Source organism: Lipotes vexillifer, unplaced genomic scaffold, assembly GCF_000442215.2.
Source record: "Lipotes vexillifer unplaced genomic scaffold, Lipotes_vexillifer_v1.1 scaffold36, whole genome shotgun sequence".
Lineage (NCBI taxonomy): Eukaryota > Metazoa > Chordata > Mammalia > Artiodactyla > Lipotidae > Lipotes > Lipotes vexillifer.
In genome coordinates, this window is record NW_006792448.1 from 1,612,737 (window position 1) to 1,629,259 (window position 16,523).

At 41.7% G+C, this 16,523-nt stretch overlaps 1 protein-coding gene across 1 annotated transcript in view; it reads left to right on the forward strand.

Annotated features, from left to right (window-relative positions):
• Nucleotides 1-11,522, forward strand: part of MYO5B (myosin VB) — a 231,381-nt gene extending 219,859 nt beyond the window's left edge. Inside the window, 5 exon segments of the mRNA XM_007465591.1 lie at nucleotides 314-464; nucleotides 1,927-2,212; nucleotides 2,819-2,993; nucleotides 5,486-5,566; nucleotides 11,167-11,522. Coding sequence (XP_007465653.1) covers nucleotides 314-464; nucleotides 1,927-2,212; nucleotides 2,819-2,993; nucleotides 5,486-5,566; nucleotides 11,167-11,319 — 846 coding nt within the window. The 3' untranslated portion in view covers nucleotides 11,320-11,522.
• Nucleotides 11,523-16,523: the final 5,001 nt, after the last annotated feature.

A 16,523-nucleotide genomic window follows, 5' to 3' on the forward strand; every position in this document is an offset into this window, starting at 1 on the left:
CTTTCCCTGGACCTGCTTCCAACCTTCACTTTGCTACCTTAGGGAAACTTCAGGGATTTGGACTAAACGACTGCGGCCTTTTTCATTAAGAGTTTCGAGTCCTCTATCATGCTTAGTTTGACACTGCCTTCAAATCTAAGAGCCGTCACGGAGACCTCAAAGAACTGACAGGGTCTGGTAGAACATCATATTAGCAGACAGAGCCTGATCGGGCCTCACAAATAGGGTATTGAGAAAGTGACTGGAGGCCCAGAAGGCCTGCTGAGCACGGCAGGCTACGGAGCCTCAGCACAGTACCCATCTGCCTCTGCAGGGCTTCATGACTCAGAATACGGCGAAACAGAATGAGCACTGTCTTAAGAATTTTGACCTCACTGAATACCGCCAGGTGCTGAGCGACCTTTCCATTCAGATCTACCAGCAGCTCATTAAAATCTCCGAGGGCCTGTTGCAGCCGATGATAGGTAAGCTGGCACGGGAGATCTCCTGCGCTCATCACGGGATCTGAAGTGAGGGTAAGCACTCCCCACATTTAGGGAACCAGATATCTCAGGTGCGGCCTCCAGAAAGCCAGGACCTCCCCAGTGAAGGAAGCTGAGGAGGTGTGTGCCATCTACTCAAAAGCAGTTATGAACTTTTCAACACCAGCCCATCAAAGCATGTGATGCTTGGGTAGTGAGAGTATAGATCACTTTTCCTTTATCTCTTTTTCTGTAATATACTGTATTTTTTTCCCCAAAACAAACTAATTTCCATAAGTAATAAATATAAATTCAGAAAGTGTAAATGCACGTACAGTGAAAAGATATAATCCGCTTGCCCATATATATACTTTATTCATGGAAAAAGGAACGCATTAAGTATGTTCATATAAGTGAACACAGTAGTAAACACTCATGCAATAAATATTTATTAAACATTCTGTCCAAAGCAGTACACTTGGGCACTTAACATGAAATCAGATTTGAAAATAAGAGCAGTTATTTTTTAAGTCACAAGAAAAGTGACACGTATATGCATCACTCACTGTTCTCCTTAAAGGCTGTTGAGGAAATAGTCTTCTGGACCATGTAAGTAATTCTTTCCCCAGGTTCTTACAAGTAGGTTATAAGTGAATTCCAAGTAGGACAGAGTCCTACATGCCATCCAGAAATATATCCCTTGGGACAAGATTCATTCCAAATCCTTCTTCCTGTCTGAGACTCTCATGAGGTGCCAGTTTATTCTCACCAGACATAGGGAGAACTGGGGATGTTTCATGACTCAGGTAAGATGATGGTTAACAGCATCAGTTCTGGAATCAGACATACCTGGGTTCAAATCCTGGCCCTGCCACTTCCTAGCAGGGTGACCTTGGGCAAGTTATTTAACCTCTTTATGCCTCAATTTCCTCATTAGGAGATGGGTTGTTGGAAGATTAAAAGGAATACTGAATATAAAGCGCCTGACGTGTAGTTAAGTGCTGTGCAGTAAGTATGAAAGACCAGCTCACCTAAGATTTACATGGTCGATGGCTGATGGAGAAAAGCTATTTGAACAACTATAGGATGATCTCAGGGTCCAGGCCCAGGTCAGTGGCTGGGCCATGACTACACCCAAGTTGCTCAAATTTTGGTCTCTCAGCACAGAAGCCAGTAAAGAATTAAGTTGGTACGTGCCTTTTACCTCTGTCCCATCACCAATAAATTTAAGTGAAAAATTTGGTCCACAGGTTTAGTCCAAGATTTCTATGTGGAAGTCCTATTCTGTGTAGAAATCAACAGGTTAGAAATTCCATGCCAAATGCTGTAAGTTCCTGAGCATGTCGACCTTGTTCACCTCTGGGTGGGATCACTGCCAAAGCCCTGAGTACTGTGTGATCTCAGTGACCCGAAAACAGATCTTCTTTGGGAACATGCAGCTTCTCTAATCATGCTTTTCTTTCAGTGTCTGCCATGTTGGAGAACGAGAGCATTCAGGGTCTGTCTGGGGTGAAGCCCACAGGCTACCGGAAGCGCACCTCCAGCCTGGCGGATGGAGATAACTCCTACTGCCTGGGAGCCATCATCCGCCAGATGAATTCCTTCCACACGGTCATGTGCGACCAGGGCCTGGACCCCGAGATCATCCTCCAGGTGTTCAAACAGCTGTTCTACATGATCAACGCGGTGACTCTCAACAACCTGCTTCTGAGGAAGGACGTCTGCTCCTGGAGCACAGGCATGCAGCTCAGGTACGACAGACGCCTTGGCCTGGCACACACCAGCTCCAGTCAGGCACGGGACACTTGTCTCTGAAAATGAAATCCAAATGCAACTGATCGTCCTTGTCACAGTCAGTATGTGACTCAGATCCATCACCTTTTTATTGGTTGGTGAAATTCATCACACACTGAGATGGTGACCCGGTAAACAAATTAGTTCAGGGCTTAAACACATTCACATACTTTAATATAAAGATTGTAAATATGATGTGGATAGGTCAGAGAGAAAAATTAATGACTTAAGAGGCATGCAGGCTCACAGAGGAGTACAGACATGTTTGCGAGTGTTGAATGTTAAGTTGTTCTAATTCAATAGAGTTAATGCCTTTTTTTCCTCATTAACTTAGTACAGGCACTTTAGGTACTTCATCTTGGCTTGATTTTAAGCACCCACTCGTTTCACAAAAAGTTACTGAGTGCCAGGTACTTTTCACGCTTTTGCCCATGTGAGACAATTAAGATGAGGAGAATGATAACACTAACGGCAGCTGGCCTGCAAAATAAACGCAAGAGGTGAGCTCTTCCCAGTGAAGTGGGAGGCCAGGTTTAACAGAGCTCACTCTTCCTGTGTCTAAGGTACAATATAAGTCAGCTGGAAGAGTGGCTTCGGGGAAGAAACCTGCACCAGAGGGAAGTTGCTGAGACCATGGAACCTCTGATCCAAGCAGCCCAGCTCCTGCAGTTAAAGAAGAAAAGCCCCGAAGATGCAGAGGCCATCTGCTCCCTGTGCACCGCCCTCAGCACCCAGCAGGTGTGGTCACTGTCAGCCGAGGGCCTCAGAGCAAGCCCAGCTTCCATTTCAAGTCTGTTCCTGCCGGTGGTTGTTTCTTAGTGTGGCACTCCTGGCCCTTTCTGCTCCCAATGATACAGTCCTGGAGGTCCAGAGGATGGGATGTTCCTGGATGAACCAAAGGCTACTTCGGTCTGTGAAACAAGATGCCACGGTTTCCCAGTAACTCTCTGGTGTCTCTTGCTTACGTAGAAAGATAAGGTAGTCAACCCACGAAACGTCAAGCTTAGGCACACACTTTTTTAAACGCTTACAGTGAATTCTGGAATGTCTCTCACCTAGAAACTTGCGGCAGCATCCGGCATTTGGCATTAAATTGTTTTCTTTACAGCTATGATTCCATTATGGTCCTGTTTTCACTTAGCATCCATTTACATTATTTTAAATAAAGTCAGTGAGAACCTAGCTAGAGGCATTTAAATGTTCCTTTCCTTTTCCCCTCAAAATTGTATTTGTACTAGGACTCGGTTGCAGAGATATTACCAGTCTGTAAAAAGATAAATCTTGTCCACACACAGGTGACCTTGCCCTCCGTCATGAATGTGCCTATTTAGAAATGGGCCCGCCACAAGGTGGTAGTGCAAAATGAGACCAGCATGAGGAAATCAGATTTTCCAAATTAAATCGTGCACCTTCTCTCTGCCCAGCACCTAAACAGCAGCAAAATCCAAACTCAGCATCGCAAAGTAAACATACATTTCCTTACCTCCTCCACTAACTACTAAGTGATGAGATCCCAAACTCTTAGGAAAACTGCTTCCTTCTCCAAGATGAGGAGAATGATAACACTAACGGCAGCTGGCCTGCAAAATAAACGCAAGAGGTGAGCTCTTCCCAGTGAAGTGGGAGGCCAGGTTTAACAGAGCTCACTCTTCCTGTGTCTAAGGTACAATATAAGTCAGCTGGAAGAGTGGCTTCGGGGAAGAAACCTGCACCAGAGGGAAGTTGCTGAGACCATGGAACCTCTGATCCAAGCAGCCCAGCTCCTGCAGTTAAAGAAGAAAAGCCCCGAAGATGCAGAGGCCATCTGCTCCCTGTGCACCGCCCTCAGCACCCAGCAGGTGTGGTCACTGTCAGCCGAGGGCCTCAGAGCAAGCCCAGCTTCCATTTCAAGTCTGTTCCTGCCGGTGGTTGTTTCTTAGTGTGGCACTCCTGGCCCTTTCTGCTCCCAATGATACAGTCCTGGAGGTCCAGAGGATGGGATGTTCCTGGATGAACCAAAGGCTACTTCGGTCTGTGAAACAAGATGCCACGGTTTCCCAGTAACTCTCTGGTGTCTCTTGCTTACGTAGAAAGATAAGGTAGTCAACCCACGAAACGTCAAGCTTAGGCACACACTTTTTTAAACGCTTACAGTGAATTCTGGAATGTCTCTCACCTAGAAACTTGCGGCAGCATCCGGCATTTGGCATTAAATTGTTTTCTTTACAGCTATGATTCCATTATGGTCCTGTTTTCACTTAGCATCCATTTACATTATTTTAAATAAAGTCAGTGAGAACCTAGCTAGAGGCATTTAAATGTTCCTTTCCTTTTCCCCTCAAAATTGTATTTGTACTAGGACTCGGTTGCAGAGATATTACCAGTCTGTAAAAAGATAAATCTTGTCCACACACAGGTGACCTTGCCCTCCGTCATGAATGTGCCTATTTAGAAATGGGCCCGCCACAAGGTGGTAGTGCAAAATGAGACCAGCATGAGGAAATCAGATTTTCCAAATTAAATCGTGCACCTTCTCTCTGCCCAGCACCTAAACAGCAGCAAAATCCAAACTCAGCATCGCAAAGTAAACATACATTTCCTTACCTCCTCCACTAACTACTAAGTGATGAGATCCCAAACTCTTAGGAAAACTGCTTCCTTCTCCAAGTGTACTGAAAGTTTTGAAACTTTTTAAAATGTTGCTTTCACAAGTTTACTCCTAGACAGCAACTGGCTTCGCTCTGCCCCTGGGCTGGCTGCTTCCCCCAGACAGTTGGTAGCAGACAGAGGACTAGCTTCCACTTAGACAGGAGTAAAATCTGTTCCTTCGTAAGTGATTTTGGGGGTGGGGGGAGGCAGGAAGGCTTTGTTAAGACCTTTGTTATATAAGGTAAGATACCCAGGACTCCTTTAATGAAACCTTTAAATTACTCGTGGTTAAGAGGCTGAGTGCTTCAGGCAGCAGTTTCCTAAAATCCTCATTACTTTATAAGCCATGGAGCATAGGCGGCGGGGTGGGCAGGTATACGGGAGAGAGGAATGGGGTAAGAGAGCTCAGATCTTCCAGGCAGAGCTTCCGGACTCTAGTTTACTAAATGTAGACCCCTAAACATCAGTCCAGCTGTATCTAAACTGTGGATCTTGCCTAAAGAGAAGTGTCCTCCTGTGCCAATGTCATATGTTCTTTAAAATTCAAAAGTTGTCTTATGTTCACTTAGCTCTGTGCTAAACTTTTGCTTTTATTCCAACAGATTGTCAAAATTTTGAACCTTTATACTCCCCTGAATGAATTTGAAGAACGGGTAACAGTGGCCTTTATACGAACAATCCAGGTGAGTTTTAAAATATTAATCAATTTTATAAAGTCCTAGTGTAAAACAAATAAAAGAATTGGTAGTTTAGATTTTAACCTTGCTTCTCTTTATTAATGAAATACTTGGTTATGTTACATTCTAGAAGACCTTACATTTTTAGGTGTTCTCTTTAGGTAAATATGAGCCACACCACCCATGAATAACTTATCATATATGCACAGAAGACTGAACTTTAATCATCTCTGCCTCTCAGATTTTAGACATTGTCTAAGTAGTTCATTTGCCACTAGCATGTTACTAAACTATAGCACAAAATGAAATTAACAAAGTAAGCAGAATGTCAACCCTACCCACAAATGGAACTAAGAAATACTCTTTTCAGGAAACAACTTGAGCTCTTAAATCTTGACTCTTAAGGCTTACAATACTTGCCCTTAGGAATATGCTTGAAAGAAAACATTTCAGGGAAATGGTTATTTAAATCTGTCTTAAGAGTATGGGAATTTATACATAAAGATGAGCTGCCTGGGCTTCCCTGGTGGCACAGTGGTTGAGAATCTGCCTGCTAATGCAATGGACACAGGTTCAAGCCCTGGTCTGGGAAGATCCCACATGCCGCGGAGCAACTAGGCCCGTGAGCCACAACTACTGAGCTTGCGCGTCTGGAGCCTGTGCTCCGCAACAAGAGAGGCCGCGATAGTGAGAGGCCCGCGCACCGCGATGAAGAGTGGCCCCCGCTTGCCACAACTAGACAAAGCCCTCGCACAGAAACGAAGACCCAACACAGCCAAAAATAAATAAATAAGAAGACCCCAAGATCACTATTTCCAAAAAAAAAAAAAAGATGAGCTGCCTAAGCTGAGCCCTAGGTGATCTGGGCTGAGTGCCTAACCTTTGTGGGTGCTGTAGCAGACAGCATGTAAATGATGAGTCACATCAAGATTACTCAAAAAACGAGGAGCATTTCTCCCATTAGTATATGTGGGTAACATTTTGAGGAGACCTAATACTTTCTCACTTTTAAACAACCTCTTTAGCCAGTGAAGTAGTTGTCAATATGAAACAAGGATAAAAAGAAATGGGGAAAGTGATCAGAGGAAGAGGCAGGAAAAGAATAAATTAACTTGAGCATCATCTGTAAGTAGAGAATAGAGGCTGAAGATCAAGGGAGGGTGTTCTCTTAAAGGCAGTGGGGGAAATGCAGTGGTTTATTAAAGATTTGGATCACAGAGAAGCAGGCAGAGAGTCACCAACCCGGATATTGTATAGTCAGCTGCTGAAAAGACTGATGACATTGAGTTCTCTGACCCGCTACTGTTTTTATGGAGAGTTGAGAATTTACACAAAGCAAAGTGCAGATTTAGAAAGTCTCTTTTGTCTTTAAATATCTGAAACATACATTAGAGGGAGAGCTGTAACTGCTTATAAATTGGCACTGTTTACAAGAAGAGTTCAGGCCAAAGGTCAAAGAATATGAGCCAAGTCAGACTTGGGTTTGAATTAAGGAAGTAGGAAAAAGACAAAGGAAGTTGGTTAGATATTCTCTGGAGACATGTACAGTCAGATTCTGAGTCTTCCTTAGCAGTCAATTCCCATGTCCAGCAGTTCTTTCAAAAAATGGTTTTTTGGTTTGGTTTGGTTTGGTTTTTCTTGCTAGAGTTTTATGTTCTGTTTCTCCCTAGACAGTGCTCAAAGGAAAGGCTCGGACAATCCATGCCGTCCTCCTGTACTTGAACCTTATGTAGGATAAATACAAATTGCTTATTAAAGCAAACCATTTACTTGGGTGGTGAGGACAGAATATGCTGACCTATAAGAATGTAAATTTAAGGGGATCGTTAAACACACCAAAGGATTCCCACCAGCAATGCATGAGGTATATACATACAAAGGAATATCAGTCTTGTATTTTTGTATGTTGAACCACCCTTGCGTTCTGGGGATAACTCCAGATTGGTCATGTATATGTTTTTTAGGTCTAACTCGTTTAATAGTGGTGTTCTTTGGCCTCTGTTTGCTGTTGATCTTCCATATGGTTGTTCTATCCATTATTGAAAATGGGGTATTGAAGTGTCCAACTATTATTATAGAACTGTTCCTCCCTTTAATTCTGTCCATTCTTGTTTCATGTATTTTGAGCTCTGTTGCTAGGTGCATGTATACTTGTAACTCTTATATATTCTTGATAGATTGAGCCTTTTACGGATATATAATGTCCTCCTTTGTCTTTTGTAAACTTTTTTTATCTAAAGTATATTTTGTATGACAATAATATAGCCATTTCAGCTCTTTTCTGATTATTTGGAATGTCTTGATTCAAACGTTTACTTTCAATCTTTTTGTGTGTCTAAACTGAGTCTCTTGTAGATAGCATATAGATGGATCATGTTTTTGCAATCCGTTCTGCCAATCTCTGCCTTTTAATTGCCTGTAAATTTACATTTAAAGTATTACTGATAAAGGATTTACTTCTGCCATTTAGCTACTTGTTTCCTAGATGTCTTATATGTTTTGTGTCTTTCAGTTCTTCCATCACTGCCTTTTTGTGTGTTTATTTCTTGTAGTGAGTGTATCGTTTTGATTCCCTACTTTCCTTTTCTGTCTATATATATATATATTTTTTTTTTGCGGTATGCAGGCCTCTCACTGTTGTGGCCTCTCCTGTTGCGGAGCACAGGCTCCGGACGCGCAGGCTCAGCGGCCATGGCTCACGGGCCCAGCCGCTCCGCGGCATGTGGGATCTTCCCGGACCGGGGCACGAACCCGCGTCCCCTGCATCGGCAGGCGGACTCTCAAGCACTGCGCCACCAGGGAAGCCCTCTGTATATTTTTTAATTATTTTCTTAGTGGTTACCGTGGTGATCACGATTCACATCTTCAACTTATAACGGCCTAGTTTAAATAATACCAACTTTGGGCTTTCCAGGTGGCACAGTGGTTGAGAGTCCGCCTGCCGATGCAGGGGACGCGGGTTCGTGCCCCGGTCCGGGAAGATCCCACATGCCGCGGAGCGGCTGGGCCCGTGAGCCATGGCCGCTGAGCCTGCGCGTCCCAAGCCTGTGCTCCGCAATGGGAGAGGCCACGACAGTGAGAGGCCCGTGTACCGCAAAAGAAAAAATAATAATAATAATAATAATAATAAAATAATAATACCAACTTAGTTTCAGTAGTACACAAATACTCTGCTGCTATACATCTCCATCCCTCTGCCTTTATATTGTTATTGTCACAGACCACATCTGTTATACGTGTGTACCCATTAACAGAGATTTATAATTATTTTCTGCATTTGTATAAATCATACAAGAAAAGGTGCTACAAACCAAAAGTATAATGCTGGCTTTTACATTTACGTATGTTGTTAGCTTTACCAGTGTTCTTTATTTCTTCGTGTGGCTCGATTTCTTATGGCTTTGAGCTACTGTCTAATGTCCTTTCATTTCAGCCTAAGGACTTTCTTTAGTTACTGGTAACCAGCTCCTTCTGCTTTTGTTTATCTGGAAATGACTTAGTTGTCCCTCAGTATCTGTGGGGGATTGGTTCTAGAACTTCCATGGGTACCAAAACCTGTGGATGCTCAAGTCATTTATATAAAATGACATAGTATTTGCATGTAAACTATGCACATCCTCTGTACACTTTAAATCATCTCTAGATTACTTATAGTACCTAATACAATGTAAATGCTATGTAAATAGTTGGCAGCATGTATCAAATCCAAGTTTTACTTTTTGGAACTTTCTGCAATTTTTTTAAAATTAATTTATTTATTATTTTTGCTGTGTTGGGTCTTCGTTTCTGTGCGAGGGCTTTCTCTAGTTGCGGCGAGCGGGGGCCACTCTTGATCGCGGTGCACGGGCCTCTCACTGTCGCGGCCTCTCGTCGCGGAGCACAAGCTCCAGACGCGCAGGCTCAGTAGTTGTGGCTCATGGGCCTAGTTGCTCCGCGGCATGTGGGATCTTCCCAGACCAGGGCTTGAACCCGTGTACCCTGCATTGGTAGGCAGATTCTCAACCACTGCGCCACCAGGGAAGCCCTGCAATTTTTTAAAATATTTTTGATCCATGGTTGGTTGAATCTACAAATGTAGAACCCATGGATACAGAGGGCTGACTGTAATTCTTCAATCTTGAAAGACAGTTTTGCCAGATATAGAATTCTTGGTTGACAGAAAGAAGAAATTTCAGGACTTCAAATATATCACCCCACTGCCTTCTGGCTTCCATGGTTTCTGATAAGAAATCCACTTTTACTCTTATTGAGGATACCTTGTTATGTGATAAGTCACTTCTCTCTTGCTGCTCTCAAGATTCTTTCTTTGTCATTGGGGTTTGAAATTTTGACTATAATGTGTCTCAGTGTGAATCTCTTTGAGTTTTTTCTGCTTGGAGTTTGTTGAGCTTCTTGGAGATATATAGAGAGAGAAATATATCTTTCATCAGATTTGGGAATTCAGCCACTATTTCTTCCAGTAGTTTGCTGTCCCTTTCTTTCTGGGACTCTTATGATGTATATGTTTGTACACTTTATGGTGTCCCACAGGTCCCTCAGGCTCTGTTTACTTTTATTCACCCTTTTTTCTGTCCACTCCTCAAACTGAAGAATTTCAATTGCTTTATCTTCAGTTTCACTGGTCATTTCTTCTGCCTGCTCAAGTCTGCTGTTAGACCCCTTTAGTGAACTAAATGAAAATTTTCATTTTAGTTATTATACTTTTCCTCTATCTGGCTCCAAATAAAGGGAAAAGGAGATGAGCTCTATCCCTTTAAATCTTCCAATTGATGCTGCTGGAGGGAGCCACTGCATCCCGAGAGAGCCAAAATCAAGGCAGGCATCTGTGCCAGTCCTTCAGGGAACTGCCAGACCAACCAAAGTGCACGACCCCAGATTTTGGAAAGACAAGATCTCACTGCCTACCCTGGCACCAGCCAGCTGCTCGAGGACTGTGGGTTACTATCCCTACAGCTGCAGTGGGGCTGGAGAATGGGGGATGGTAGCTGATGCACACTGATCTCTTAGCAAAGATGAGCAGGCTCTCCCTTCGTCAGGCACTCTCCTGGTTGTTGTAAGTGTCCAGTCAGGTTACAGAGTTACAAGATAGTTGATGCCAATTGCTTTTTTCTAGCTCAGTGGTTGCTTCAGTGGAGGGACTGACCCCTAGAGGTTCCTTCTCTGTCATTTTGTGTGATGTCAGTCTCCCCACTCCCTTTTACAGATGAGGAAACTGAGGCAGAGAGAGGTTCAGGAACTCACCCAGGGTGGTGCCAGGATTAGAGCTCAGGTTATCTGCCTCCAGAGCCCATGGCCTTAACCACTTCACCACACTGCCTCGCCATATGATTTGCACCTGATCTATATTTTTCTCTTCTCCCTTAGATGGAAAATTTTTAAAGAATGCTAGAATTGGGAGAGGAGTTAAAGTCATATGATCTCCAGCAAGCCTAAACCAGAGCTCCACTCCCTGATAAATACCTCAGGGAGAGGGAGACCACATTCTCCTGAAGTCCTACCCAGTTATCGTAACAGAAATATTCCTGTGATTCATTTTTGTGAGTTCACCAAAACTGGCTATTTTTAGGCATAGGAAGTATTTTACGTCATCTTATTCTTCCCCACAGGCACAACTGCAAGAGCGGAATGACCCTCAGCACCTGCTGTTAGACTTCAAGCACATGTTTCCCGTTTTGTTCCCATTTAATCCATCTTCTCTGACCATGGACTCAATCCACATTCCAGCGTGTCTCAATCTGGAGTTCCTCAATGAAGTCTGAAAATGCATGTGCCAAAGCTCGATTGCCAGTGACAGCAAGAAGGAAGTATACAGTACAGTAAAGTGAATTTAAGGATCTGTTAAATCTATAAAAGTAGATCAGATCAGAGGTTGAGAACCTGTGCAGAGTGAACTATACAGAATAAGACACATCTGTTATTTTATTTTGTACCTACTGCTCAGAATAAAAACACTTGAAATGTGGAAGATTTTTTTAAAGTATGATTTCGGTCTAAACAAATATACATCATGATCTACAGCCACCAAGCAGTCCCCATGGGCCATATAAAAGATGCCAGTCTATAAAATGGAAACTGCCTAGTTTTGATCTTTGCACATAGCTGGAGAATGCCCAAAGTAAAATGATATTAAACATATGTAAGTCACATAAACTGCCTTCAGAGGACTTTTAACAAATAATGGTACTAATAACCATGACACTGTCATATAGTGAGTGACATTTCCCCCTGTCAGCAAACCATAGGTGTGGATGGGTTTATGGGGATATGTTTTGAGGACAAATATACAGACCTGAGCCTTCTGAGAAGTTTCCCAAAGATATTTCTTAATGCCTGGTGACGCAGAGACAATGGTGTAATTGACCTCCAGACTAAACAGTTTGATTATTGGTTTCTGAAATAAAATTAGAAGACTCAGTCCCTAACATACTCACACCCACTTGTGTAGTCATGAATTTATGGAAGAATTACGCTAAAAATGCTGCAGGTCCCAAACGTAAAGTGTGAGCAAATAGAAAGATATTCTTTACGTTTCCAATGCTAATCCATGCACTTCCTGAGTCAACAAAACTTTCACAAAAATCCATGTAAGCTAAATGTTAGAAAAGAATAACAAGTCTTATTTACAGATTAAAAACCAAACAAGTCAGTATAAAAGCCTTTAATCCCTTATTGCCATTATACCTCCAAAAAGAACATTACATAATGCGCTAGTAATTCCAGGTAACTGAAAGAGTAAGGAAAACAAACTTCACCTTGAGGATCAGACTGTTTGAAAAGCCTTTTTTAAAATCAGTTCAGGTATTATTAAATTATTATCCAAAACTTTTGGGTGTTTGTGGGGGGGGGGGTGTGTTCTTTTTAAAGGGAGAGAAGCTTATGTCAACTTTCCCTTTTCAGGTTATTTTCAACACTTTTCAAATTTACCACAAAAAACTGTATATATCTCTGCTTTGAAATAAGGATTTAAAGAATTTTCAATGATAATATTACAATGAATTTTACAATGAATTGTAAAGAATAAAGAATACTCAATGGGTCTATGGGGAGATTTAAAGAATATTCAATGATAATATTACAATGAATTTATTTGTTTGCTACTTTTATAATTTTTTGTCTCTGCTAAAGCAAGCATTCAGTTAGAAAATCCTACATGTTGTTTACAGTCTTCTACTATTTTTTTCATATTTCTGGTAGATAACAGCATGCTGCTCCCATGACAGGAACAGATGGTGTTTGCAAATCATAGAAGAGCCTCTATGTTGCATCAAGAAGAAAAAACTTCTCCACAAACTACAAGTAGAGCCCCCATACCCCGCCACCTTCTCTTACTCAGCCTCTCAGCTTAAAAGGCTCTTGGAAACACAACACACTCCAAGCCCTAAACAATCCTGTGCGCGGAGCTCTCCTCGCCCGCTGGGCAGGACGAGGCACAGCCCCCGGGGCGAAGGCCTCTGCCCAGCACGTCCCAACCCGAGTCGTCGGCATGATCCCCTCGACCTCCACCTTGCACGTCCCGGCTTCTCTTAGGTGTCCACGCAGAGCTGTGCCTTTCCCTTCCTTCCCAGCTGCAGTTACATGATATGACATCCCTGACCACACCCTTCAACAACCCACATGCTGACTAGCTTTGGAAGGCCAGTCTAAACCAGTTGAGTCCGTGGCTGCCTCTTTTTAAAGTTGTTTCTTGTGTGTAACTTGCTGTTTACTGCACTTTAGTTTAAAACTTGGCTTCGTGTAAGGCCTGTTCTAAATCTTCGAGAACCGAAAATGCCTTGTTAGAGTGCTAAGGAGGGTAAAAAGCAATGATTCCATAAATGCAACGGCTTCCTGTCCCTACGTGCTGTCTTACACCCTCATTCTCTCCATCCCTGTGGGTTACTCCCTCTGCTGTCACTGGTTAATCACTGGGCGCCAAGGACTCACTGAATAAAAGCTTGGCAAGTAGAATAAACGGGGTGGGGGAACCTTGCGAATAGTCCTCTACTTAGCCTAAGAAATGCAGGTTTAGTTCTCTTCCGAAGGTAAAGGTATTTCACTGGAGCTGTACTCAATCTGTATATACTTAAAAAACAAGTACTCTTTTATAGACACCAGGAATAAAGGAATACAGTAATCAGTTACTTAATGTTTAGATCTGCCCTATTTAATGTAACACTTGGAGACTGGAAGAAGCGTCTTTAATATGTTAGCATTTTTCTTCTTTGCATTTTTTTTAAAGTCAGTTCAATTCATTTTCCAACTTCATGAAACCAATAATGACTTAATTTAAATAACTTAATTCGACGTAAAGTTTTGGATTCTAAACCAAATATCTGTCTTTATATTTTAATATTTAAAATTTAGTTGACACTTTTCTCACTATGTGCCTTTAGCAGTTACTAAGGTAACTGACATCAATTCTCTGAAATAAGTGTTTCTGTGGGAAGAATTTTCATTTTCAACATAACGTCCTGGTGGTGTTTTGATCTGTCTTTTGAAACGTGAGAAGCATTTTAAAGATTACTTAAGAATCAAATACTTAGATTAAACAATTTGTATTTTAAGTATTATATGGGACCTATCTGTCTACCTAGAGTAATGTGTGTTCGTTGCTGAGGCTGACAAACATATCACCTACATGCATATCACCTACATTCTCCCTGTGCCATCACAGCTGCAGTTAGACTTATGGTACCCAGCAAGCAGATCAGACCCAAAGGAAAATAGGCTTCTCCCCGCTTTCGATGAAGCATATCAATAGGAGTTTCTTCCCTTTCCTGTACTAAATTTTAAAGCTTTCGTAAAAACAAAACAAAACAGACAGAACGAGGAACTTGGAAAACTTAAAAAAAATTAACATTGCTACCATCAATTCATCAAATATTTACTTAGAGCTTCACTTAATGCATTAGGATTATAGTAACAAATACATTAGAATCCATTTCTTTTACATACAGTAAATTTGTTTTCATTCATTCTAAGGCACCAAGGGCATCCTAAGTTGAAGCACTTGTATAACGCCAAATGACTAAACAGTTACTCAAGTATGACAGCATGGGGCAGGACACTGTAGATTTTCCTCATAGTATATTTCTCTGCAGTTTCTCAGATTATTTGCTGCATGACCCAAATAGCCATAATTCACTTTCTGTACACATAGGTACCATAGAGAATTGGGGAGTATAGAAAATTAGACGTTGATGCCAATGCCATGGGACTTTTTTCTTATTATAAAGGTCATTAGATACTCAAGATTGTTTTTCCTAAAAATATTTCTAATTTTAATAAAGGGGGTCAATCAAAAATGAATTTAAACTACTTTCTAAAGTGATACAGTATCAGAATAATCCAGATTTGAATATAACATTTTGCTCCCAACTGATGTTTGGATGAAGGACTTCTGCACTGAAGGGGATCCCATCATATTCACGGGTGAATCTAACAATGGAGAAGAAATACTACTAATAAAAATATTTTTCCACTTTGACCAAATCTGTAAACTACACCTTTGTTTATAAAAATTGCTTGTATTAGTTACTGTAATATTCAGCTGTGAATAAAAATTTGTGGAAATAAATACTTTTGAAAAAAGTGGTGTGATTAATTTAAATGAAATTTAAAACTCTGTAACTACACATTGACTGAAAAGTTAATTTTTAATGCTTAAGAAACTATTCAGGGGCCTATATTCAAAGATGCTTCATGATCATTTAAACCAGGGTTTGGCAAACTACAGCCTGCAAGTTGGGGTAGAGAGAGACTTTCCCTATAAAATAAGACTTAACTGAGCTACGCAGTTCAAACAAGGCAGTTTTGGTGTAGTGGATCAATGGAATAGGACAGAGAGCCCAGAGATAGACTCATATGTATAACTCTGTAAATGGTAGAGGTGGCGTTACAAATCAGTGGGTAAAATATTTACAAGATCTGTATGGAGGATCTTATATATAAGTGCAAAACGTTAACATTTAAAAATTGGAGAAATATATTTCACAGATAAGAAGACTCCATACCACAAAAATGTCAGTTGTCCCCAAGTTGGTCTGCAGATTAAAATCCATCTCAGTACAGTTTCTTTTAGGTGAAAATTGACAAGCTAATTCTAAAATTTATATGGAAGAGCAGAGGCCCAAGGATAAGGAAGAGCCTCCTCAAGACAAAGCGGGAAAGCTTTCCCTAATACGTACCAAGACTTACTATAAAACTTTAGTAATTCAGATGAGTGAAACTGGCACAGAGATAGAAAATTTGACCATTGGAGCAGAACAGAGAGCCTTTAAACTGAACATTTGTATGGAAACGTTGGTAGACTGTTTATTACCTAGAGGAGCACACACAAAAATCACCTGGAAATCTTTTCAAGAATTCACATAACCAACCTCACCCAAATGTACAGGATAAGACAACTCCAGGGAAGGTGTCCTTAAACACCCATCATTAGAGAACCCTACTGAAATATTTCATGATACAGAAATGTGTTCACAACATACTGATCAGCTGAAAAGTTACCTCTGGAACCCAACTTCCAACTTAAGGATGGACAAACTTCTGGGTGGCTGGTGGAAGAATAACCTCTCTTCAGGATAGCCTCTACCCCATTCCCAGAGAGGTTAGCGCCTATCTTCAGGACCTCAGCAGGAAAACTGTGTGCCAAGAGCCAAATTTCAGACAGCATACACTTATGTAGTAACAGTAGAGAAAGAACAAAGAAGCCGACATCTGGGTCCTGGTCTGACACTTAGAGGTAGGTCTGGGTGGTGGCAGAAGCTGGCCTGGTGCTCCCAGCTAGGCCCCGGTGATCTCCTTCTGCACACAGTCTTAACAAAACCACATCAGACAAGCTCACTCTGACTAATGAAGGGAGACAACACAAGACTGTGTCACAGTTTTGTCGAAACACAAACACAAGATCTCTCTGCAAACCACACGATACCAAACACCCCTCTCCTGGCTAATGGGTGACTGCAGCTTCTTCACCAGTTGC